General features: G+C 47.4%; 1 protein-coding gene across 8 annotated transcripts in view; it reads left to right on the forward strand.

Annotated features, from left to right (window-relative positions):
* The window catches only part of LOC105023524 (vacuolar protein sorting-associated protein 13B), a 366,155-nt gene that overhangs the window by 19,431 nt on the left and 322,183 nt on the right, over positions 1-24,541 (forward strand). For all 8 annotated transcript variants that reach the window (XM_029113576.2, XM_029113574.2, XM_029113577.2 and 5 more), the window contains exons 4-5: positions 16,283-16,400; positions 23,928-24,095. In XM_029113576.2, the coding sequence (XP_028969409.2) occupies positions 16,283-16,400; positions 23,928-24,095 (286 nt within the window). The remainder of the gene's footprint in view (positions 1-16,282; positions 16,401-23,927; positions 24,096-24,541) is intronic.

Here is a 24,541-nt window from a genome sequence, read left to right on the forward strand (position 1 = left end):
GGAGCGGGGTGTTCTCCTCCCTGTGCTCCGCTGCGCCGCCTCGCTGCGGGCCTGTCGAGGAGCGGGGTGTTCTCCTCCCTGTGCTCCGCTGCGCCGCCTCGCTGCGGGCCTGTCGAGGAGCGGGGTGTTCTCCTCCCTGTGCTCCGCTGCGCCGCCTCGCTGCGGGCCTGTCGAGGAGCAGGGTGTTCTCCCTGTGCTCCGCTGCTCCGCCTCGCCTCGCTGCGGGCCTGTCGAGGAGCAGGGTGTTCTCCCTGTGCTCCGCTGCGCCGCCTCGCCTCGCTGCGGGCCCGTCCGGGGAGATACAAGGACAACCCCCTGGCTGCTAGCCGGCAGCAGGCCTCTATTGGATTACTGTGTAATGCATGATTCATCCAAAACATTATGAAGACAGGAAACCTGTCTCATCTGATTATACTGATAAAGACAATAACATGCCTGAGCTGAAGAAAGGTTGTATTGTGTGACAGCTAGAGGAGGATGCACGGGAGATTACCCCGGTGAGGCAGCGCGCGCCCGACCCAGGTTCAAGTAGGTGTCAGTGATTTTGACCCCGGATAGCTGGATTTATATTTACAGTACTTGACACATTTTGGTCTCTAAGAGGCAAACTGCACGGACCTGTTGGAGTCGTCTGGCGTGCTGAACCTCCCTCAGCGGGCTTTACATTACCAGAGAACGACGCCGCCCTGCTAAGGGGTGTGTGTGGGGGGGTGGTGGGGGTAGTGGTGGAGGGAGTTGTGGGGGGAGTGGTGGGGGGAGTGGTGGGGGGGTGAAGTCCGCAGACACCCTGTTCAAGTTTATTTGCCATTGGAATTCTTACCAACACAGAGACCCATCGACCTTTCTCCGGCCCTCCTCCCTCTGGGGGTGATAGCCTCTGTTCTCTGGTACCACTCTGGGAGGAGTTGCTCTGCAGAGACTCGGTACCGCTCTGGGAGGAGTTGCTCTGTAGAGATTCGGTACCGCTCTGGGAGGAGTTGCTCTGTAGAGACTCGGTACCGCTCTGGGAGGAGTTGCTCTGTAGAGACTTGGTACCGCTCTGTAGAGACTTGGTACCGCTCTGGGAGGAGTTGCTCTGTAGAGACTCGGTACCGCTCTGGGAGGAGTTGCTCTGTAGAGACTCGGTACCGCTCTGGGAGGAGTTGCTCTGTAGAGACTCGGTACCGCTCTGGGAGGAGTTGCTCTGTAGAGACTCGGTACCGCTCTGGGAGGAGTTGCTCTGTAGAGACTCGGTACCGCTCTGGGAGGAGTTGCTCTGTAGAGACTCGGTACCGCTCTGGGAGGAGTTGCTCTGTAGAGACTCGGTACCGCTCTGGGAGGAGTTGCTCTGTAGAGACTCGGTACCGCTCTGTTAGGAGTTGCTCTGTGGAGACTTGGTACCGCTCTGGAAGGACTCGCTCTGTAGTGACTTGATACTGCTCTATTTGGGAGTCACTTTGTAATCACTTGTTACCGCTCTAGCAGGGTCTCATTCTATAAAGACTTTTTCAAAGTCTTGTTGGGCTCAGAAATATTACAGATTAATTGTCAAAAACAGTTTGTCTCTTTTGTGGAACCAATAACATAACGCGGCAGGGGCAATGCCGCCATCTTTACCTCTGTGAATAACGTTTGTTTGGCTCCTTGGCTAGGTTAAAGGTTTAATCGCTTTATTTTCATATTTTGTGTCTAATAAATGAATATTTCGAATGTCTTTGGTCATTTTTAAAGTTATTTCGGCAGTATCGACATGTGGTTGAAGTAGGCCTCACATACATGTAGCTTGAATCTTGTATGCCTTGCTTGCTATCTTTAGCCAGGAAACACGCTGTCTGCCTGCGGGACTTTTAGTCCACACGTGGGCCCTGAAGATTATGTATCTCACATAGCCACGCTGCTTCCATGACTGACGCGGGGGGTTCAGGAGAGTCATCTGACCGAATACCAGGGCATCTGACTGAATACCAGGGCATCTGACTGCTCTACTGACTGCTGGTTTCCCCGGCACTGTGATCTGCCCTGCGCCCCCATTCTGCTCTCTTACACACTAATTCACCCTCCAGCTCATTAACACACACTCAGCATGGACACAGACTCTCTCATGCTTTCTCTTGCTCACGCACAAATGCGCGCACGCACACACACACACACACACACACACACTTGAATGCTGTTGTACCGTCCACATTGTCAACACTGTATAAGACTTCCCGTTCATAGATATCCTCTTAACAGATTTTACAAATTGTAAAAAAATTAAAAATATTGTGCTATTGTGACTATTCCCTTCCTTATTTTATATCCAGTAACATTATTTATTAAATATTTATTTTAGCGAATGCATTGTTTTAGGTTGCCACAACCGCATTTAGCTGCACCTACTCCAGCATCTACTAGTATGTGAACGTGACCAATTAAACATACCTTCCTTTGATTGGGTAATGCACTGTTGAGTAGGGCCAATGAGAGACTTTCATTGTTTTCCTGTTCACTTGATCAAACGCTTGATTTGATGTAGTGCATGTTTGTGTAGATGAGTGCTCCTGGCAAAAAATTTAGATTTGGACTCTAAAAGAGAACACAGCAGTACATTCAGTACAACTGTAGCTGACCATTGCACTTAGTGTGTCATAATAGCCCCAGTCACCACTTCCATACAGTGGAACTAGTTGATCATATAAATCACGTACAGTGGAACTAGTTGATCATATAAATCACGTACAGTGGAACTAGTTGATCATATAAATCACGTACAGTGGAACTAGTTGATCATATAAATCACGTACAGTGGAACTAGTTGATCATATATATCACGTACAGTGGAACTAGTTGATCATATAAATCACGTACAGTGGAACTAGTTGATCATATAAATCACGTACAGTGGAACTAGTTGATCATATAAATCACGTACAGTGGAACTAGTTGATCATATAAATCACGTACAGTGGAACTAGTTGATCATATAAATCACGTACAGTGGAACTAGTTGATCATATAAATCACGTGCAGTGGAACTAGTTGATCATATAAATCACGTGCAGTGGAACTAGTTGATCATATCACGTGCAGTGGAACTAGTTGATCATATACACTCACCTAAAGGATTATGAGGAACACCTCATAATCAATTATCTAATCAACCAATCACATGGCAGTTGCTTCAATGCATTTAGGGGTATGGTCCTGGTCCAGACAATCTCCTGAACTCCAAACTGAATGTCAGAATGGGATTTTCACACACAACCATTTCTAGGGTTTACAAAGAATGGTGTGAAAAGGGAAAAACATCCAGTATGCGGCAGTCCTGTGGGCGAAAATGCCTTGTTGATGCTAGAGGTCAGAGGAGAATGGGCCGACTGATTCAAGCTGACAGACGAGCAACTTTGACTGAAATAACCACTCGTTACAACCGAGGTATGCAGCAAAGTATTTGTGAAGCCACAACACGCACAACCTTGAGGCGAATGGGCTACAACAGCAGAAGACCCCATCGGGTGCCACTCATCTCCACTACAAATAGGAAAAAGAGGCTACAATTTGCACAAGCTCACCAAAATTGGACAGTTGAAGACTGGAAGATTGTTGCCTGGTCTGATGATTCTCGATTTCTGTTGGGACATTCAGATGGTAGAGTCAGAATTTGGCGTAAACAGAATGAGAACATGGATCCATCATGCCTTGTTACCACTGTGCAGGCTGGTGGTGGTGGTGTAATGGTGTGGGGGATGTTTTCTTGGCACACTTAGGCCCCTTAGTGCCAATTGGGCATCGTTTAAATGCCATGGCCTTCGTGAGCATTGTTTCTGACCATGTCCACCCCTTTATGACCACCATGTGCCCATCCTCTGATGGCTACTTCCAGCAGTATAATGCACCATGTCACAAAGCTTGAATCATTTCAAATTGGTTTCTTGAACAATGAGTTCACTGTACTGAAATGGCCCCCACAGTCACCAGATCTCAACCCAATAGAGCATCTTTGGGATGTGGGGGAACGGGAGCTTCGTGCATTGGTTGTGCATCCCACAAATCTCCATCAACTGCGAGATGCTATCCTATCAATATGGGCCAACATTTCTAAAGAATGCTTTCAGCACCTTGTTGAATCAATGCCACGTAGAATTAAGGCAGTTCTGAAGGCGAAAGGGGGTCAAACACAGTATTAGTATGGTGTTCCTAATAATCCTTTAGGTGAGTGTATATCACGTACAGTGGGACTAGTTGATCATATATATCACGTACAGTGGAACTTGTTGATCATGTATATCACGTACAGTGGAACTAGTTGATCATATATATCACGTATAGTGGAACTAGTTGATCATATAGCTAATACATTGGAACTAGTGGATCCTATAGCTCAGTGGTTCCCAACCACAGTCCTCAAGTACCCCCAACAGTACACATTTTCATTGTAGCCCCTGTCAAGCACAGTTTATTCAACTTGTCAATTAATTATCAGGCTTGCATTGAGTTGAATTGGGTGTGCTTGTCCAGGGCTACAACAAAGATGTGTGCTGCTTAGGGTACTCGAGGACCGGAGTTGGGAACCACTGCTACAGCTAATACAGTGGGACTACTGGATCATATAGCTGATACAGTGGAAGTACTGGATCATATAGCGGATACAGTGGAACTACTGGATCATATAGCTGATACAGTGGAACTACTGGATCATAAAGCTGATACAGTGGAACTACTGGATCGTGAAGCTAACGCACTGATGAGCCAAAACAAAGGGATATTTTCCATGTTTAGGTTGATGAATTATGTTCTCTCACTGTTCAATGGCTTCAAGTTGGAATGTACATCTTGTCATGCTTTTAAATAATGTTGTTTTGCAGCTATGAAAATGTAATACGAAAAGCAAGCTACCAGATGATGAGAATATCAGTCATACCTCCAGATCCTCACCATAGCCATTAGACATTAATGAACGGTTCCCATTAAGGGCTTGCGGTCGGGATTTTCCCCTTTCTTGTTTGTGTGCTTTTGTGCGTGTGTCCGTGTGTGTGAGAAAACAAGAGTACGTGTGAGAGTGTGTCTGCATTGTCACTGACACATTGCAGTTATTAGCGCAGGGAGTAGCTCTGGCTGTGCCAGCGTGGGCAGAATACTTCACATGCTCAGGCTGGGCTTGTGGTTAGCTCATGGAGACATCTGAAGGACCAGAGTCTCTCAGATCTAAATCAGGAACTATTTCTCCTCTTTCCCGCTCGCTCGCTCTCTCTCTCTCTCCTTCACTCTCTCTCTCTCTCCTTCACACTCTCTCTCTCCCTCTCTCTCTCTTGCGTTCTCTTACTCTCTGCCTCTGTTCTCTACCCCACTGTGGGACAGTAGCTGTCATAATTGCATATTTCTCTAATAGAAGAAAGCAGCCTTTTCTTCTTCGGCTGTAAGGTGTCAGAAGTGTGTATTTTGGTGTGTGCGTTTGTGTGTGTCCGTGTAGACCCACAGACGTAAGTTGAGCTGAAAACCGTCAGAGCAAGACCTTTCTTTACGGGTGTTCCACAACAGAGATTTGAATGGAAAGAAGAAGAAAAAAAACCCGGATTGCAACCAGCTAGACCATTTGGTAACCAAAGGACGGATTTCATGCACGAATGCCCCGAATATGAGATTTACTTTAAATGAGATTTATTGGGAATTACGCACAGTGAAATTGAGCAGCACAGCTACTGTAGCATAAATTCTAATGCCAGTCGGTACCATAAGGTTCCGTGTTACCACCGTGCCTGACACTTGTTGATAGAACCCAGACCCTGTGCGAACGCTGCAGATCAGATCAATGGTATTAATTACTGTTTCTCAAAGGAGTAGTTCTGAGCCCTGTCTATCTCTGTGTGTGTCTCTCTTTGTCCCCTGTGTGAGTGCCTCTCTTTGTCCCCTGTGTGAGTGTCTCTCTTTGTCCCCTGTGTGAGTGTCTCTCTTTGTCCCCTGTGTGAGTGTCTCTTTGTCCCCTGTGTGAGTGTCTCTCTTTGTCCCCTGTGTGAGTGTCTCTCTTTGTCCCCTGTGTGAGTGTCTCTCTTGGTCTCTCTCTCTTTGTGTTTCTTTTGGTCTCTCTGTCTGTGTTTTGTTTCTTGGTCTCTGTCTTTCTTTGTGTGTCTCTCTTGGTCACTTTGTGACTGTTTCTCTTGGTATATCTGTCTCTCTCTGTATGTCTCTCTTGATCTCTCTGTGTGTGTGTGTCTCACACTTGCCGTCCTGTTCCTATCTTGGGCCCCTATGCTGCTGGTTCTGTGCTGTTATTCTGGGCCTGTCCTGGGCTGCCGATATTCAACATAGCCCGTCTGACTTGGGCACCTTGGAGGGTTGTCTTGGCTGGGCCGTCCGCTATGACATCACCGCCAGCAGGCCCGGGGTCATCGTGTGATGCCTCTTGTTTCCAGAGGGACATTTTTCAGTAATTATGGCGTTCTCTGGCAGTGGGCTTGGAACCTCCCGTCGACTTTCCTTTAATGAACCTGTTTGATTTCTGGGCTCCTGAAACCCAGACACATATTTGGTAAATTAACCCACTGCTTAACTCACTGTAACGTTATGCAGGCCTGAATGTGCTGCTTTAGTAGTACGCCTGGCATCTCAGAACCTCGTAAAACAGTTCCACTTTTAGACGTGATAACAAAAAGATCTGCGCGAAACTGTGGCCTGGCTGCATTCTAGTGGGTTAGCTAACGTTCCAGGTACGATGGGTTTTTTAAAACTTAGATTGCGTATCGTTTGGGCTGTAGAGGAATGAACAGATTTACCAGGCGGGGGCTATTAGAAGTTGGGACCGTGTTGTTCGTCTGTCTGATGAACACAAACATGCACACTATGTGCTGACGGGATCTTAAACCATCGTGCTGCGGTGAGCTGTGGCTTGAGAAAACACATTTGGCCTGGAATTGCTGGAAAAATGTTTTATGGAAGTATTATAATTGCTTGTTTTCGAATAGATTGAGTTAGAAATTGTCCATTGATTTATTTCGGTCATTAAACCGAGAAAGGAAGTAGTGTTTGGAGGTTTTGGTCCTGGAGGTGGAGAGGCGATCAGGTGTTTGTCTAGGCTCAGTCTTCAGAAGCTGGCCAGGATTGAAGCTAATGGATGTATTGGGCAGGGTGAGTTGGTGTATCCGAAACCTTGTTTGTAGAGAGTTAGAGACTGGAGACTTTTTGAATGTTGAATATAGTTCTAATTCTAGACATTCAGTTACAATCTGTCGCTGTCTGATGACAACCTCATCTCCATAACAGACACTGGTCAGGAAGTGTGAAAAGATTACCATGTTTTTCCATTTACTATAATACACAGTATGGTCCTGCGGAAGCTATTTTGCATACATTTACTTTGCCCTAGATGAAAATGTCCAAAATCATCTAGGCTAGTGTCAGCTATCAAGAAACAAAGTGTAGCTAGTTTAGAGAACCTGAGTGTGCAATCACCTTCACCCTCACTGAGTCCACACCAATCATATTCACCCTCGCTGAGTCCACACCAATCATATTCACCCTCGCTGAGTTCGCACCAATCATATTCACCCTCGCTGAGTCCGCACCAATCATATTCACCCTCGCTGAGTCTGCACCAATCATATTCACCCTCGCTGAGGCCGCACCAATCATATTCACCCTCACTGAGTCCGCACCAATCATATTCACCCTCGCTGATTCCGCACCAATCATATTCACCCTTGCTTAGTCCGCACCAATCATATTCACCCTCGCTGAGTCCGCACCAATCATATTCACCCTCGCTGAGACCGCACCAATCATATTCACCCTCGCTGAGTCCGCACCAATCTTATTCACCCTCGCTGAGTCCGCACCAATCTTATTCACCCTCGCTGAGTCCGCACCAATCATATTCACCCTCGCTGAGTCCGCACCAATCATATTCACCCTCGCTGAGTCCGCACCAATCATATTCAACCTTGCTGAGTCCGCACCAATCACTCAGGTGTTATCCTTGCCCGAGAGCTCAGTGGCCACCTTCAGTCATGGCTGCTGGATGTGAGCTGTCTGTTCTCGACTCCCTGGAAGTGGGACCAGAGAAAGAGCAGAAAACCTACGGGCTCACACATGGGGCCTTTCAGGTCAGGAGTTCTGGGCTCCAAGAGGTTTCTGCATGTTTTGAATTAGTCGATAATTAGGTCCTAGGAGCACGCTCAATTCAAGTCTCCCAAAATCATGAAGCTTAGCGGGCAATAATAACGTCGGCTTGACGTCCCAAAAGGCATCCCTCTGTAGCGTGCTAGGGTGTCGTGTAGCCTGAGCACCAGTTTGTTTGGCTTACATCCCCCTCCTTTGTACTCCATGTCATGTGGTCTTTCTTCAGTCTTCAAATATGAACAGTAATGGGCTTTTATGGGAACAGATTTGGTCCCGATTGGATAACCCTGAAAGCTACCCTCCAATCAAAACAATTAGGCAAGTATTCTAACTCTGTATTTCTACTCATCTCCACTGAACGCGTTAGTGTCCATTGGACAAGCATCCGTTTTCTGTTTGTCCAGTTGAAACCACTCTGTCAGAAGTTGCTAACTCAAGTCTGATTTCTCAAACTAAATACATACCGCAATTCCAACCACGAAACGTATTGGCTTTCATTTTAAGCCTCAAAATACTACAACATGTGTAGCTCACAGCTGAATGTTTGTTTCTGACTTTGTTTATAATTCTAATTCTATTTTTGAGGCTCAGTATGTTGTCATGGAAAATATCAATGTTATTCCTATTAACTTGTAATCACCAACTCCACTGTAAATCCAGCTGCATATTTGGCAGTGACAACTGGAATGTTGGCTGATAAAGACACTGGCACAAGCACTCAGTGTCCTATAAGCCCTGGTTCAAAGTAGTGCACCCTAATTCCCCATAGGCCTAGTTAAAAGTAGTGCATCCTTATTCTCTATAGGCCCAGGTTACAAGTAGTCTGCTCCATTCCCTACAGACCTGCTAGGTGCATTGTGTGGGTAATAGGAATTGTACATCTGACTGCCCTGGTTTCTTATTAATTGGAGTCTTGTCATTATGAGCAGCCTGGATTCCAGGAGCCAGTCCACCAGACGGTTGCTGTATTGTTGCTTCTGGTTAGATTAATGGGATCCAGTGATACATTTATAACACTGACTGCTGCCCCCTGTATACCGGGATGGTAATATTACATTAACCCCATCCAGTCATGGTTCAAGCTACGGACTTCCTCTCCCAGAAGATAATTGCTTTTTGGCTGGGGGGGGGGGGTTGATAAAGGCAGATGCGCTGTGGGAGAATAAGTCGACTTAGAAGCCTAGAGCGAGAGAGGGGAAAAAAGTTAATGAACTGTTTTCAGTAAGATAATTATTCAGTGTGCCATTGTGATATTCCGGTTTGAATCGCTAGTACCTTCCACGGTAGTGGCCAGATACATTTTAGTAGACCTGCTTGCAGTCACCTGGGTTCAAGTTCTATTTGAATTCATAAGGAAACACTGAGCTTGCCTGGCGCAACCAATAGCGCACTGGGTTATGCGCACCAAATAAAAAAATACATATTTACAACAGCTGAGGTGGCTTGGGCATCTTTTTCGGATGCCTCCGGAACGCCTTCCTGGGAAGGTGTTCCGGTCCCATCCCACCGGGAGGAGACCCCGGGGAAGACCTAGGACACGCTGGAGGGACTATGTCTCCCGGCTGGCCTGGGAACGCCTCGGTGTCCCCCCGGAAGAGCTAGAGGAAGTGTCTGGGGAGAGGGAAGTCTGGGCATCCCTGCTTAGACTGCTGCCCCCGCGACCCGGCCCCGGATAAGCGGTAGAAGATGGATGGATGGATATTTACACATGCAATTGTGTCAATATCGGTACATTTCAAACCACACATTAAATTAATTATCCATATAGTAGTTCCGTTCAGGTGCATTTCCTCCCATTAAGAACACAACAATGCTCTGCAATAAATATTTGTATTCTGAACTGATAGGGCTTAGTGGTCCTGGTTAGAGCTGTTGCTGTAAAAATGCAATGCAAATGTCATTCACATTCATCTCTGTTAACCTCAGCGGAGGCATGTGTTCGGTGTTGTCTCCCGCTATCAACAAATTTGGTAGAAATATATATCTTTTTTTGGTTTCACCACTCGATTTACAAATGGTTGAATCATCAACCAGTATTACATTGTTATTAGCAAGTTTGTTATGGAGCGGTAAAGGGATGTTGTGTCTACTGGGTTTAAGTGGTGTTCTGCTCTGGTCTAAAGTTCTCCCAGTTCCCTGGGTTTGAGTGGTGTTCTGCTCTGGTCTAGGGTACTCCCAGTACACTGGGAGGTTTGAGTGGTGTTCTGCTCTGGTCTAGGGTTCTCCCAGCACACTGGGTTTGAGTGGTGTTCTGCTCTGGCCTATGGTTCTCCCAGCACACTGGTTTGAGTGGTGTTCTGCTCTGGCCTAGGGTTTTTTCCAGCACACTGGGTTTGAGTGGTGTTCTGCTCTGGTCTAGGGTTCTCCCAGCACACTGGGTTTGAGTGGTGTTCTGCTCTGGTCTAGGGGTTCTCCAAGCACACTGGGTTTGAGTGGTGTTCTGCTCTGGTCTAGGGGTTCTCCCAGCACACTGGGTTTGAGTGGTGTTCTGCTCTGGTCTAGGGTTCTCCCAGCGTACTGGATGCTTTGATGAATGGATCAATGGTTTACAGCTTACTGTGAACCTGATTGGAAGATGCTGTCTCAGACTTTTCCAAATATATCCAGATATTTATAGATTAAAAAGTTTCCTCCCATTTTGTACTGCATGTGGAATATTTTATTTAGAAGTGGGGAGAAGTCCATATGGAATTGCTATCATACTTTCAATGGCCGTAAAAAATATCCTAGATTACTGCCCGTTTCCTGGTTGAGGGAGCAGTGTAATTCGAAGGGGAATGTGCTCTGGACACCTGTTCAGTCTTTGACTGTCCTAAGCCCACTGGGTCTAACACCGCGGACGGGACACCGCCGACGGGACTGGAGAAAGCAGTAGTGTGCCATTTGCTCTGCAGCCCTGGGTCTTTAATCATGTCCTGATGGCCTTTAATTGCTTTCTGCATTTAACAGTTCCATTAAAAAAACATTAGCGGCTAATTTCTACTTTTGGTGATGGATGTGTTTGAAAGGGAAGAACGGCAATTTGAGTCAACTCTGATGTCTGCTACGGAACTCATTCCCCAACTGCTTGTCTAGGCTGGGGACCGGGAGGGAGGGAGGAGGATGGGGGAGAGAAAGCCTTTAAGAAATGATGGCAGCGTTCCTTTACATTTCAAATGACTGGAAACACACCAATCAGTGACTCTATCCGCCTCCTCTCCTTCCCTCTTTCCCATCTCATCTGTTCCCCTGGTTCTACAGATGGAGTCCATTGTGTTGAGAACAGTGTTGTCTTCATTAAACCACTCTATCAGTTCCTGCTGTTAGTTATGGTCCGTTGTGGGGATGGGGAGGTCTGGAATGAGAATGAAATGAGTCCAATTGACCCATAGTGCATCTGGACCTGCCTGTGTGCGTGTCAGAGATTCCGTTAGCCAGCTTTTGGTGGATAAATAAAAACTCTGTACCAAGTCCTCACAAGGGACCCAAGCGAAGTGTTCCCTAAATGGGCTAAACTGGCAAATATTGCAATGGTTATTCTGGTTTCCAGTCTGGCAGGATAGAGGGGATTCTCTAGCAGACTGAAAATCACACCTTTCCGCTGGGGAAAGGAACCAGGCTGATGTGTGTCGTGACATTCAAAGAGTTTGTCAGTTTTGGCTTCACAACCTCAGCAGCTCAATTTAAGCTGGCCAAGATCAGCAGAAAATAGCTAGTCTTTAACAGATAACAGTCATTTTGAAGGCAACATTAAATAATGTAATTATTGCTTTCACTAAAATATTCAGTTGTTTGTGGATCTTATGGAACAAATATAATATAAATATTTCACATTACAAGAGAATTTCCATTAGTTGATTTTACTGCTGAAAGCTGAAAATAAAAACGTCATCACAGTTTAAAGTGCTTATGTTGCTTGTCTTTACACAATGACATCCGTTGGATTTAATTTCTGTTTAACTAACTCACATCAGAATAAATACAATTTAATTATTATCTGGGCAAAAGGACTGCATGTGCAGTTCTTCACTGAAGAAAGTTAATCAGACTTAATTACATCAACTGGTAATAAGCAAATCACTTGACATTTGGGAATAAATGCTTTTGATTAATGTAATTATTGTGATCCCTCAAGCCCAGTTATGAGGTAGTATTAGCAAAGTATTTTAGTTTTTGTTTTATTTCAAATGTTAACGTCTAACTGAATGGAGTACCTGAAAATCTAAATAAAAGGTTGTTTTAAAAATATTTAAGTATGACTCAAAATTGTATTTATTTTATTTCTCTGAGAATTACACATTTGTTGGACACTACCTGCATGTACTTCACAACCCGTGAAATTTAACTAGCAACCAACCTGGTTGCTATGCCATACAAACGAAAACGGGCCCCATAATGAAGAAGCAACAGGAAATGTTTTGGTTTTCAATGAAAACCTGTTAAGTTATGAGAACATTGTGTTCTACTTTATTTTATGTTATGAATGTCTTCGCCAACATTGTGTTTAGTTATTTTCTTCAATGTCTGTTAAATTAAAATGCTACTGGTCACATTGTCTAGTGAAACCCTGGCATGCGTGCTAGGCCACTGGTGTGCTGAGGTTCTGGGCCTGGTGTTGTTCCGAGGTTCTGGGCCGGTGTTGTCCCGAGGTTCTGGGCCGGTGTTGTCCAGATGTTCTGTTCCGGTGTTGTCCAGAGGTTCTGTTCCGGTGTTGTCCCGAGGTTCTGGGCCGGTGTTGTTCCGAGGTTCTGGGCCTGGTGTTGTCCTGAGGTTCTGGGCCTGGTGTTGTCCCGAGGTTCTGTTCCGGTGTTGTCCCGAGGTTCTGTTCCGGTGTTGTCCCGAGGTTCTGTTCCGGTGTTGTCCCGAGGTTCTGGGCCGGTGTTGTCCCGAGGTTCTGGGCCCGGTGTTGTCCCGAGGTTCTGTTCCGGTGTTGTCCAGAGGTTCTGGGCCCGGTGTTGTCCCGAGGTTCTGGGCCGGTGTTGTCCAGAGGTTCTGGGCCGGTGTTGTCCAGAGGTTCTGGGCCGGTGTTGTGCAGGGGTTCTCTCTCCCTCCCTCTCTCATACTTTTTGCCCCTCCTTCTCCTCACTCTTCTCACTCATTTCTACTCTGCCTGCTGTCTCTCCTCCTCCTCTCACCCTCATCTCTTTCTCCCTCTGATTGTGTGGATCCCAGCCTACATTCTTTCCTTGCAGACCCCTTTCAGCTCCCAGTCAGCCCCAGGTCATCTCTGAAGCCCACTCGCCGGTAGAATATTTGGTGGGTGTAAACTCATTGGCCCTGTTGCTGGTAGTTTGGTGCTGGAGGTTTTAGGAGGTCTGATTGCCCTGACCTCCCTGGGGAAGTCTCTCTCTGCGTGGGTCGTGACACGGGGGGACATGGCCTCTATGTGATGGACCAGGGAGGTGTGGGGGAGGCTGTCTGAGATAAGGACCTATCGGGTTTCCCTCCATTTATTTTCTCATTCCTTGGGCGTCCGTTCGTCCCTGCTTCACCGCTCCCCTCCGTCCTCCCTACTTCTCCCCCATTTCTCCCCTCGCCCCCTCCTCTCTAGGCCGGCTGCTTTGATGTCACACTGAGTTGACCGGGCCCGGCCAAGGAAAAACAACAATAATATTAGAAGGTGTTTATCCAGCCAGCTTTCTGTTGGGAGCTCTCATTAATCCAGTGGAACACTGTGAAATTGACCAGTTTGACAAATGTTTTGTTTAGTAGCGGCAGGCAGCCACCCCCCCCCCCCCCTTTCCCCAGGCTACACTTTAGTGTGTATGCTCTGGTTGAATAGAGAAATTGCTCGCCAATTTGTGGAAAATATAATACAGCGCTCAATTGTCCGTTGTGAAATAGAATGCTTAATTGGAATGTTTACATGATGTCATCATTTTTCTTTTCATAAAATGTTTTATTTTGGGAGAATGAAAATACACGTGTGGCTGCTTTATTTTGCTTCAGGCAAATTGATGTTGAAGCGAGGACCTTGAACCTGCAGAGAAATGGCAGAGCTCAGCTGAGAACAGAGTTAGTTTATTTTAGAGAGGAGAGAGTTGAGGAGAGGGGAGAGCTGAGGAGAGGGGAGAGCTGAGGAGAGGGGAGAGCTGGGGAGAGGGGAGAGCTGGGGAGAGGGGAGAGCTGGGAGAGATGTCGTTTTTATTAATCACAAATGTCCTTAAAAAGCGTTTTGGCTTTGTCATTACGTGGTATTTAGTTTAGATTGATCCCACCCCCAAAATACATGTAATAAATTATATATGAAGCCTATAACACAAAACAATGTGGAGAAAGTGAAGGGCTGAATACTTACCGAAGGCACTGTACCCTGGCAGCTTCAGCCCTGAGAGCAACAACAGCAGCAGACTGTCTATATGAGGGCAGGACCTGAAATATCAAACACGGGGGTGGGGGTCAAGGGGTCAGGCAGAGACTTCCTGTGCCCTAACCCACCATGGGTACCCACTTACCCTCTCAATAGGCGGTCCCCTTGTCCTGTCACTCAGCCTGGGAGGGTGTCCTCTGGTCTGGTCCTTTCAGCCTTCCCTCCTCTTCTCCCTCCGTCCGGACCCCCACTTCGTCCAGAACCTCCCCTCCTCCCCCATCTAGACCCTCCCCTTCTCCCTTGTCTAGACCCTCCCTCCTCCCCTGTCTAGAACCTCCCCTCCTGTCCATCTCAGTCAGACCTTTATCATTTGTCTATCACGCAGACCTTCTTCATCAGTCTGTCCATCAGTCAGGCCTTCATCATCTGTTTGTCTTACTCAGACCTTTATCATCTGTCCATCAGTCAGACCTTCGTTATCTGTCCATTTGTCTAACCTCCTATCTCCTAACTCTCTCTCTATTGCTCTACCCCCTCTCTACCTCTAGCTCTCCCTAAATATCTTTCTATCTCCATCTCCCTCTTCATCTGTCCCTCTACCTCTAGCTCTCCCTAAATATCTTTCTATCTCCATCTCCCTCTTCATCTGTCCCTCTACCTCTAGCTCTCTCTCTATATCGTTCTATCTCTCTATATGTCCGTCTCTATGTCCCTCTATAGTGACAGTGATTTCGGGGGTCGCGTCAAGGCACCTCTGTCTTCCCCCAAATGCGTGTGTTTAAAGTAGCATCACACTTAACTCCCTGCTGAGTACTGTAGGACCTGGCCCAGTGTTTTCATTCAGTGTTCAGTATACGGTGTCTGTTCCATAAACACACCATTCCCTCATCTTAGTGTGTCTCCAGATGGACCCGTCTCGACCGGTCATGTTTTAGATGTATTTACATACTCGGTCTGTAAACATCTCAGATGCGGCGTTTGGAGTAATGTGAGGTTTACAAATGAGGTGTAGTATAATCAGACTATAATCTATTTCTTATTATTGCCAATTTCTTTAATTTCCAACCTTGATGAGCTATTTATTATTTCTGCACATTGTTTACCAGTTCCCACCGAAAGTGATCATGGGAAATCCACTGCAGTCACAACCTCGTAGTGGTGTGAGTGAGTGAGTTAGTGTGTGTGTGTGTGTGTGAATATTTTCACCAGAACCTCCTATGGGAAATGGCTTCATTCAGTTCAATTCTCAAATTATGCAAAGTGCTTCTATTATGTCCTTAATTACTATGTGAAACCACCAACAGAGGGCTAATTTGGATCAGACTCTGTGTGTTTAGACGGGGGCTTGGCTGATATACTGCTTCACGGATCGCAGTCCCATCAAATTCCACTTTCGTAACTCGCCATGTCTTGTCAGGCATTTTTCTGGAGATTCTGAGAACATGAAAAACCCAAACCAAGGCTCCAAAAACACCCAAATCCTGTACAAATTCCTTTAATGAGCTGCAAAGCTGACAGGGTCACGGCACAGGTCAATAGATGTTGTAGAAACCAAACTGCAACACTCTTAAGTGGAGGGTTTTTGCATGTGTGTGTGTCTCAGGAGCTTGCCTGAGCTGGGGAGGGGTGGAACAGATAGGAGGAGCAGATAGGAGGAGCAGGGGTGGTTATTTGTCTGGTGGTGGGGGTTGTGAAACAGGGAGGGGCGGTGATGCTGATCAGTAGTGCATACGTACTCCCCCCTCCTCACCCCTTATCTCCTCACCCCTCTTCAACAGCCTGCTTGACCCCATGAACCCCCCCACGCCTCCCCTGCTCATGTCTTACATATCTCTCTCTCTCACTCTCTGTCTTTTTCTCTGTTTGTCTTATTACATTTGTCCTTCTTTTTTTTCTCTGTCGTTTTGTTTTCCCTATCAGGACGACCACGAGAGTGGCTCCAGCTCCACCAGCCGCAGTGCCTCAGAGAGCTCCAAGACCCTGGCCAAGCCACGCCGCCTTCAGCAGGCCACCCCCTCCGACCCAGACCTACCCCCAGGTGAGTGATGGCCCAGGGGGCCACAGGGAGCACTTAATCCCCCTGCTTCACATGGAGCACCAGGCAGGGCTAGGCCTCACGTAAAGATGACTCACTGTTAGTCTGGACTGCTCTTATCAGCAAGGACATTTAAACACTGCAGTCCCCTTGTTCGAAATTGCACCCTTTCTCCGTTTTGTCTACTACTTCAGTCAGGGTCTTGCACCGGCCCGTTCACTCTGGAAGGAATGGGGTGGTGTTTGTCATGACATTGCTTCCACAGGACTGGGATTCCTCGATGTCCCTAATGACAGCACTTAGCTAGCTAACACAAAGGACACCATGTCTGAGGATAGCTGTTGACATGGCTTTGGCGAAGGCTATGTGTTATCACTGAAGGACGTCGGCTTGTTTGGCAGTGTACTCATGTTAGAGCGCTTCCTCATGCCACTTCACTAAAGGAGCTCACACAAGTCTTTCCCGATTCAAAACAGGTATATACAGTGGATATAAAAAGTCTACACCCTTCTGTGAATTTTTTTTTTGTGATGTAAAAGATGAGACAAAGATAAATCATGTCAGAACTTTTTCCACTTTTAGTGTGACCTATAATGTGAACAATTAAATTGAAGAACAAACTGAAATCTTCGAGGGGGAAAAATTAAAAATAAAAACCTTACAATAACCTGGTTGCATAAGTGTGCACACCCTCTTATAACTGGGGATGTGGCTGTGTTCAGAATTAACCAATCACATTCAAACTCATGTTAAATACAAGTCATTACACACCTGCCATCATTTAAAGTGACTGATCAATCCCAAATAAAGTTCTGCTGTTCTAGTAGGATTTTCTTGACATTTTCTTAGTTGCATCTCAGAGCAAAAGCCATGGTCTGCAGAGAGCTTCCAAAGCATCAGAGGGATCTCATTTTTGAAAGATATCAGTCAGGAGAAGGGTACAGAAGAATTTCCAAAGCATTAGATATACCATGGAACACAGTGAAGATAGTCATCATGAAGTGGAGAAAATATGGCACCACAGAGACATTACCACGAACTGGACGTCCCTCCAAAATGTATGAAAAGACGAGAAGGAAAACTGGTCAGGGAGGGTTCCAAGAGGCCTACACCAACATTAATGGAACTGCAGGAGTTTCTGGTAGGAACTAACTGTGTGCTACATGTAACAGTTATCTTCTGTATTCTTCATATGAATGGGCTACGGGGTAGGGTGGCAAGACGGAAGCCTTTTCTTACAAAGAAAAACATCAAAGCCCGGCTGAAGTTTGTAAAAACAAACATCAAGTCCCCCAAAAGCACATTGGAAAACATTTTGGCCATAATTACAAAAGGTATGTTTGGTGCAAAAACAACACTGCACATCACCCAAAGCACACCATAACCACAGTGAAGCATGTTGGTGGCAGCATCATGCTTTGGGTCTGCTTTTCTTCAGTTGGAACCGGGGCCTTAGTCAGGGAGGGAATTATAAACAGTTCCAAATACCAGGCAATTTTGGTACAAAACCTTCAGGCGTCCGTTAGAAAGCTGAAAATGAAGAGGACGTTCACCTTTCAGCACGACAACAACCAAAGCACACATCCAAATCCGCAAAAGCATGTCTTCACCAGAAGATTATATATATATATGCCAATATATTGAAAATAAATTATTCAGATTCTTGAAGCATCCAGATTTCACTATGTAGGTCTGAGCAAAAACAAAACTATGAACTCCAAGGAACTATTCCTTGACCTCTTGGATAGAATTTGCCCCATAGATCTGGGGATTATTTTTTAATCAATGCTAAAGCATCGTAAATGTTCAGTAGCACAGTGGGCTCCGTCATTATGAAATGGAAGAAGTTTGGAATCACAAGGACTCTTCCTAGAGTTCGCCATCCGGTCAGACCAAATTGCTGGAAAAAATGGGCCTCGGTCAGGGAGGAACCCAATGGCCATTTAAACCGAACTTCATAGTTTCCCTGCAGAGATGGGAGAACCTGCCAGAAGGGCAACCATCTCCGCAGCTCTCTCCATCGAGTGGCAAGACGGCAGATCCACCTGGAGATAACGTAACCTCACCAGCTGGCTGTTAAAGCGCCCTGCTTGCCTGCCTCACTCGCTGAGTAGGCCCGCCCATCACTCCCTCTGGGCCTGCCTCTAGCACTCCCCAGCCTTCTTTCTTGGCCTAGGCATCCTTGGACCGGCCTCCAGCCCAACACCTCACGCCCAGGTGTGACGGCATGGCCCATATCTGGCCAAGGTCAACACTGTAATGTCCAAGGAATTGGACTATGCGTGCAGTACACACCGAACCCAACAGTCTAGCTGTGGAACAGGTGGATAAACAGAGACAGACAGCCTGGACATACAGAGGATGAGCAGACAGACAGTCAGACAGACAGGCTGGACATACAGAGGATGTGGATACAGACAGACAGACAGACAGGCTGGATATTCAGATGATGTGGATACAGACAGACAGCTATTTGAAATATTGAATAGATTGCGTTGGGCCATCTGGAAAATCTCCAGTTTACATCATGTCACTGCTTTGTTACTGCTGGGTGACAAAAAAAAGACTCCTACTTGCATTTGTAAATGGCGATTTTTATAACTGTGTTAATTATATTGCACTGTTATCTACTGTGTTGGGTTTTCTTCACACAGAAGCTGTTGGTCTACAGTAGCCATGATTGTCGGCTTAAACACGTTTCAAATGGAAATGTAGAAAATGCCTGAGTAATACACTAATAACACCATTTAGAAACCACATTTGAGAACCAACGAATGTTGCTCACTGTTCTGAGAACTGGGTCGGAGTCAGTGTGGATCCATGTAACTCACTATAGTATGTTATAGTGTCATGCTCCAAACAAGACAGTCAGTGATATCAAGCCATGTGGTTTTACACCCTAAAACTGGAAGTCTTCAACTCGTAGCAAAACACAGTAATTCACCACATGAAATAACAAATGTTCATTGAAGTCCAACTGGCTGCAACCTTTTGAGTGGTGGGGCAAGCCCCCTTAACATCATTCAGAGATCTGACATGTAACATGAGTCCCTGGCCTGGGCTTCATCCCTCAACGGAACTACATTTACAAGAGCATGCATGATCTGTGTGTGTGCGCTTGTGTGTGTGGAAACTGAGGGCTAGCTTTGTTGTGACTCTTCACACAACTGTAATATACTGGTATCTGGGGTCACTCTCTGAACTTGTCCTTAACAAATTAGACCCAGTGGCTAAAAAACAACCCTGTACTTCCTACACAACCTGCTCCTACAGACCCGCTAGGGTAACTAGTTAGCTGGAGTTGATAATATAAGCAGCAGTCACATGTAATTCCCTCTTGTGTCTTCAGAGAAGGAGAAAAACCAACTGTTGCCGGTCTCTATAGTCACTGTCAGGTCCTGTCGCTCGATGATCAGCTGCCGTCATCCGCTCAACACCGTTCCTGTGCTCCCCACTCTGTAACAACTGCCGTCATCCGCTCAACGCCGTTCCTGTGCTCTCCACTCTGTAACAACTGTCCTCATCCGTTCAACACCGTTCCTGTGCTCCCCACTCTGTAACAACTGCTGTCATCCGCTCACGTCGTTCCTGTGCTCTCCACTCTGTAACAACTGTCCTCATCTGCCCCAACCCCTTTCCTGTGCTCTCCGCTCTGTAACAACTGTCCTCATCCGTTCAACCCCATTCCTGTGCTCTCTACTCTGTAACAACTGCTGTCATCCGCTCACGTCGTTCCTGTGCTATCCTCTCTGTAACAACTGCCGTCATCCGCTCAACCTCTTTCCTGTGCTCTCCGCTCTGTAACAACTGTCCTCATCCGCTCAACACCATTCCTGTGCTCTCTACTCTGTAACAACCGTCCTCATCCGCTCAACCCCTTTCCTGTGCTCCCCACTCTGTAACGTCAGGACACGGCAAACGGTCGCAGCTGTCCGCCATTAACTGTGGATTGAAAATCTCTTCATCCAAGATCACACACCCACTCACACACCCAAGTCTTTGAAACCCGTCCAGTGGCCTCCTTCTCGCGCTTGCTACGTTTATTTAGCTATTTAAATGGGGACACTGAAGTTGACTGACCTTAGAAAAACCCTACTTTTACTAATCCTAACCTTAACCTAACCTCAACCTTAAACTTAATAATCTAACATATGACTAAACTAGCCATATGCCTGAACCTAACCAGTAATGCCTAATTCTATTCCTACCCTAATTGTAACATTTGCCCTGAACCTAACTTTTAAGCCCCAAAAAAAAGGTGATAGGAAAGAGTCCCCATTAGTAATTTTTTTCAGATTTTACCACAGTTTGGGGACATTTTTGTCCCCCATAATATTTTTAGGTTAGAAACACACACACTGAACATGGATGTGTGTAGTATAGTGTTTCTTTCCTGTATGACTCTGAGGAGACTACTTGACTTGGGCTGTGCTGCTCTGCTCAAATAAAGGACTTGGTTTTTCCACTCATTTTACGGCTGACCAGTTTTAAGTGTGCTGCTTCCCTGTGGGCTGAGTGCAGGTGCTGCCTGTGTCAACTATTTACAGAAGTTCAGTGCGGCGCGATGGCTTGCCGAGCTTGGTAGAAGGGGCCGGGTACCGGCAGACTAGGGAGCATGGGAGTGGGTACTGGCGGATGGGGGCGGGTATCAGCAGACTGAGGACGGATTGGGTGCGGGTCCCGTCAGACTGGGGCGGATGGGGGCGGGTCCAGACAGATGGGGGCGGGTCCGGGCGGATGGGGGCGGCTACCGTCGGATGGGGGTGGAGGTGAGCGGGTACCGTCGGATGGGGTTGGAGGTGGGCGGGTACCGTCGAATGGGGGCTCGGCTTCGGGGGGCTCGTATGGGGCTTAAACAGGTCACTGGTGAAACAGGCAAATTAAACCCAGAGTGGGAATTGCTCAGAGCCAAGACTGCAGGTGTTACAGGAGCCTTCTGACTGACCCCAGCATCTCTTTTTCTCACACCCCCGGACATACACAGCCATTTACATCGAGCAAATGCACGCACATAAGCACACACTGTCTGCAGTAATGTGAGAAAGGCAGAACAGCCACCCTATTCATGTAGTGTATTTCCATCAAGGGGTTGTGTATTAGTCCAGTTAATGGATGGTCGTGTCACGGCCTCACAGAGACATGTTAGATACAGGAAGACAAACATTTAGCTTGGACTGTCGAGAAAAAGCTTTAAAGTTTATACGTTTCACTCCAAGCGACTGTTTTTTAACAATACTGCCGAGGAAGGGATAATACTCTTGCTCCTGTGGTTAAGAGGATTTATGGCTGTATATTTTCATATTTTACAGTCAACTCCCCTGTCTATAATATTCAAACTACTTTCTTACTTTGTTGGCTAATGACCTTACCATGTAGTTTCTGGAGCTTCTGTTTCCCTGCATCGCTGAGCGGTGTGTGGGTGTGCGCGTGCGTGCGTGTGCGTGCGTGCCATTAGTAGTGACTGGTGACTGTGCGGGATTGCTCCCCTAGCTCTGCTTCATTGAGACAGAGAACCCCCCCCCCCCTCTCTCCTACTCTCTTTCCTTCCTCTTCTGTTCTTTCACAGTAGGGGGAGGAGGGAACCAGGGATGTTGGTAGCTGGCTCATGTATGTCTGACTGAGCACGTTGTGTACCAGGCTGGTCCAGTGATCTGAGCATGGTGTGTACCAGGCTGGTCCAGTGATCTGAGCACGGTGTGTACCAGGCTGGTTCAGTGATCTGAGCATGGTGTGTACCGGGCTGGTCCAGTGATCTGAGCACGGTGTGTACCAGGCTGGTTCAGTGATCTGAGCATGGTGTGTACCGGGCTGGTCCAGTGATCTGAGCATGGTGTGTACCGGGCTGGTCCAGTGATCTGAGCACGGTGTGTCCCGGGCTGGTCCAGTGATCTGAGCACTGTGTGTACCAGGCTGGTCCAGTGATCTGAGCACGGTGTGTACCAGGCTGGTCCAGTGATCTGAGCATGGTGTGTACCAGGCTGGTCCAGTGATCTGAGCACGGTGTGTACCAGGCTGGTTCAGTGATCTGAGCATGGTGTGTACCGGGCTGGTCCAGTGATCTGAGCACGGTGTGTCCCGGGCTGGTCCAGTGATCTGAGCACTGTGTGTACCAGGCTGGTCCAGTGATCTGAGCATGGTGTGTACCAAACTGGTCCAGTGATCTGAGCACTGTGTGTACCAGGCTGGTCCAGTGATCTGAGCACGGTGTGTACCAGGCTGGTCCAGTGATCTGAGCATGGTGTGTACCGGGCTGGTCCAGTGATCTGAGCACGGTGTGTACCAGGCTGGTCCAGTGATCTGAGCACGGTGTGTCCCGGGCTGGTCCAGTGATCTGAGCACGGTGTGTCCCTGGCTGGTCCAGTGATCTGAGCACGGTGTGTCCCGGGCTGGTCCAGTGATCTGAGCACGGTGTGTCCCGGGCTGGTCCAGTGATCTGAGCACGGTGTGTCCCGGGCTGGTCCAGTGATCTGAGCACGGTGTGTCCCGGGCTGGTCCAGTGATCTGTGCACGGTGTGTCCCAGGCTGGTCCAGTAATCTGAGCACGGTGTGTCCCGGGCTGGTCCAGTGATCTGAGCACGGTGTGTCCCGGGCTGGTCCAGTGATCTGAGCACGGTGTGTCCCGGGCTGGTCCAGTGATCTGAGCACGGTGTGTCCCGGGCTGGTCCAGTGATCTGAGCACGGTGTGTCCCGGGCTGGTCCAGTGATCTGTGCACGGTGTGTCCCGGGCTGGTCCGGTACACATTTAACACTGCAGCATCGGTTGGAATCAGACCAACTGCTCTTTCGGCAAAAACTCTCTCTTCCATCTTTCACCACTTTCCCATCTAATATAGCAGAACAAAAAGAGAGCATGGCTGAATTCTGAGAAGTCTCCCTCACTCGCAAAATTCACACAGGGGAATCCTGACAAGGCCTGGATGATTGCAAAGTCTGTTCTGATTCTCAGAGATGACAAGTGAAGTTTGTTTTCCAGTGCCCTCCATCTTGTTTTTACTCCCGCTCAATGAGTTAACATGGCCCACAATATACCAGATGTTCTCTTGAATGACGTCCATTGTCCGTCAAATCAGAGTCTGTAAATCAACTGAGTGAATGGATCTTGGGAAAGGGGGAAAAAGTAGTCTCTGGAGGGGTATTGGTGAACGAGGTGGGGGCGGTCTGCTTTAGGCGCTACGTATTTCTGGGGCGGTCTGCTTTATGCGCTATGTATTTCTGGGGAGGTCGGAAGCGGCTGGTGAAATGGGGACTGCACAAACAGGACCAGAGATTAATTCACTTAAGATTGGGTGTGTCGCAGTTTACCTATCGATATTCATTTCACTGCTCATATCCATGGAACACTGTAGCAGGAAATATCATATCAGAACCAGTTGTTATTTACTGCCCTGAGCAGAGGGGTTAAGGTTAGGTTAAAGGTGTTAGGTTGGCTCTTAGGGAATGCTGCTTTAACAAAGCCCCAAATTACTTTACTGTGTTTGTCTTTGTTAGGCCTGAATTTGTGTGTGTGTGTGTGTGTGTCGGTGTCTCCAGGCTACGTCCAGAGTCTGATCCGTCGGGTGGTGAACAATGTGAACATCGTGGTCAACAACCTCATCCTGAAGTATGTGGAGGACGACATCGTCCTCTCCGTCAACATCACCTCAGCCGAGTGCTACACCGCGGATGAGTTCTGGGACCGGGCCTTCATGGATGTCACAGGTGAGCCGCCTCAGCCGGGGGCACGCCTTCCCCAATGACTTCCTAACCCCTACGCAGTGCTCTCCATCTAACCAGAGTCCACGGACAACAGGGTGCCAATGGCCGGCTGACACACAAGGCCGCTCCCCTGGAATTTGATGGAAGAGTTTCAAAGTAATGAAGTGGCTTCGGTTGGTTTTAGTTAGCGGGGACTGTAAAACATGATTGCCACCAATAGCCCATTAACAGCACCCCACCCACCACCACCTTCAGTAAGAGCACTTGTGAATGGCATGTAACAGAAGGGGCCAGGGTCTCTGCACAATGTCAGCCCCTCTCCTGGCTTCCTGTGTTGAAGTGGACTCGCAGATAATGAGGATTTACTGCCAGGGCCTGACCATTTCTCTGTGTCTGTGTCGCTCTGCTGTGCTCATGCTCTTTTTGTTTCTTCTATCTCTCCTGCTTTC

The sequence above is a fragment of the Esox lucius genome, chromosome 16, assembly GCF_011004845.1.
Source record: "Esox lucius isolate fEsoLuc1 chromosome 16, fEsoLuc1.pri, whole genome shotgun sequence".
Taxonomy (NCBI): Eukaryota; Metazoa; Chordata; class Actinopteri; order Esociformes; family Esocidae; genus Esox; species Esox lucius.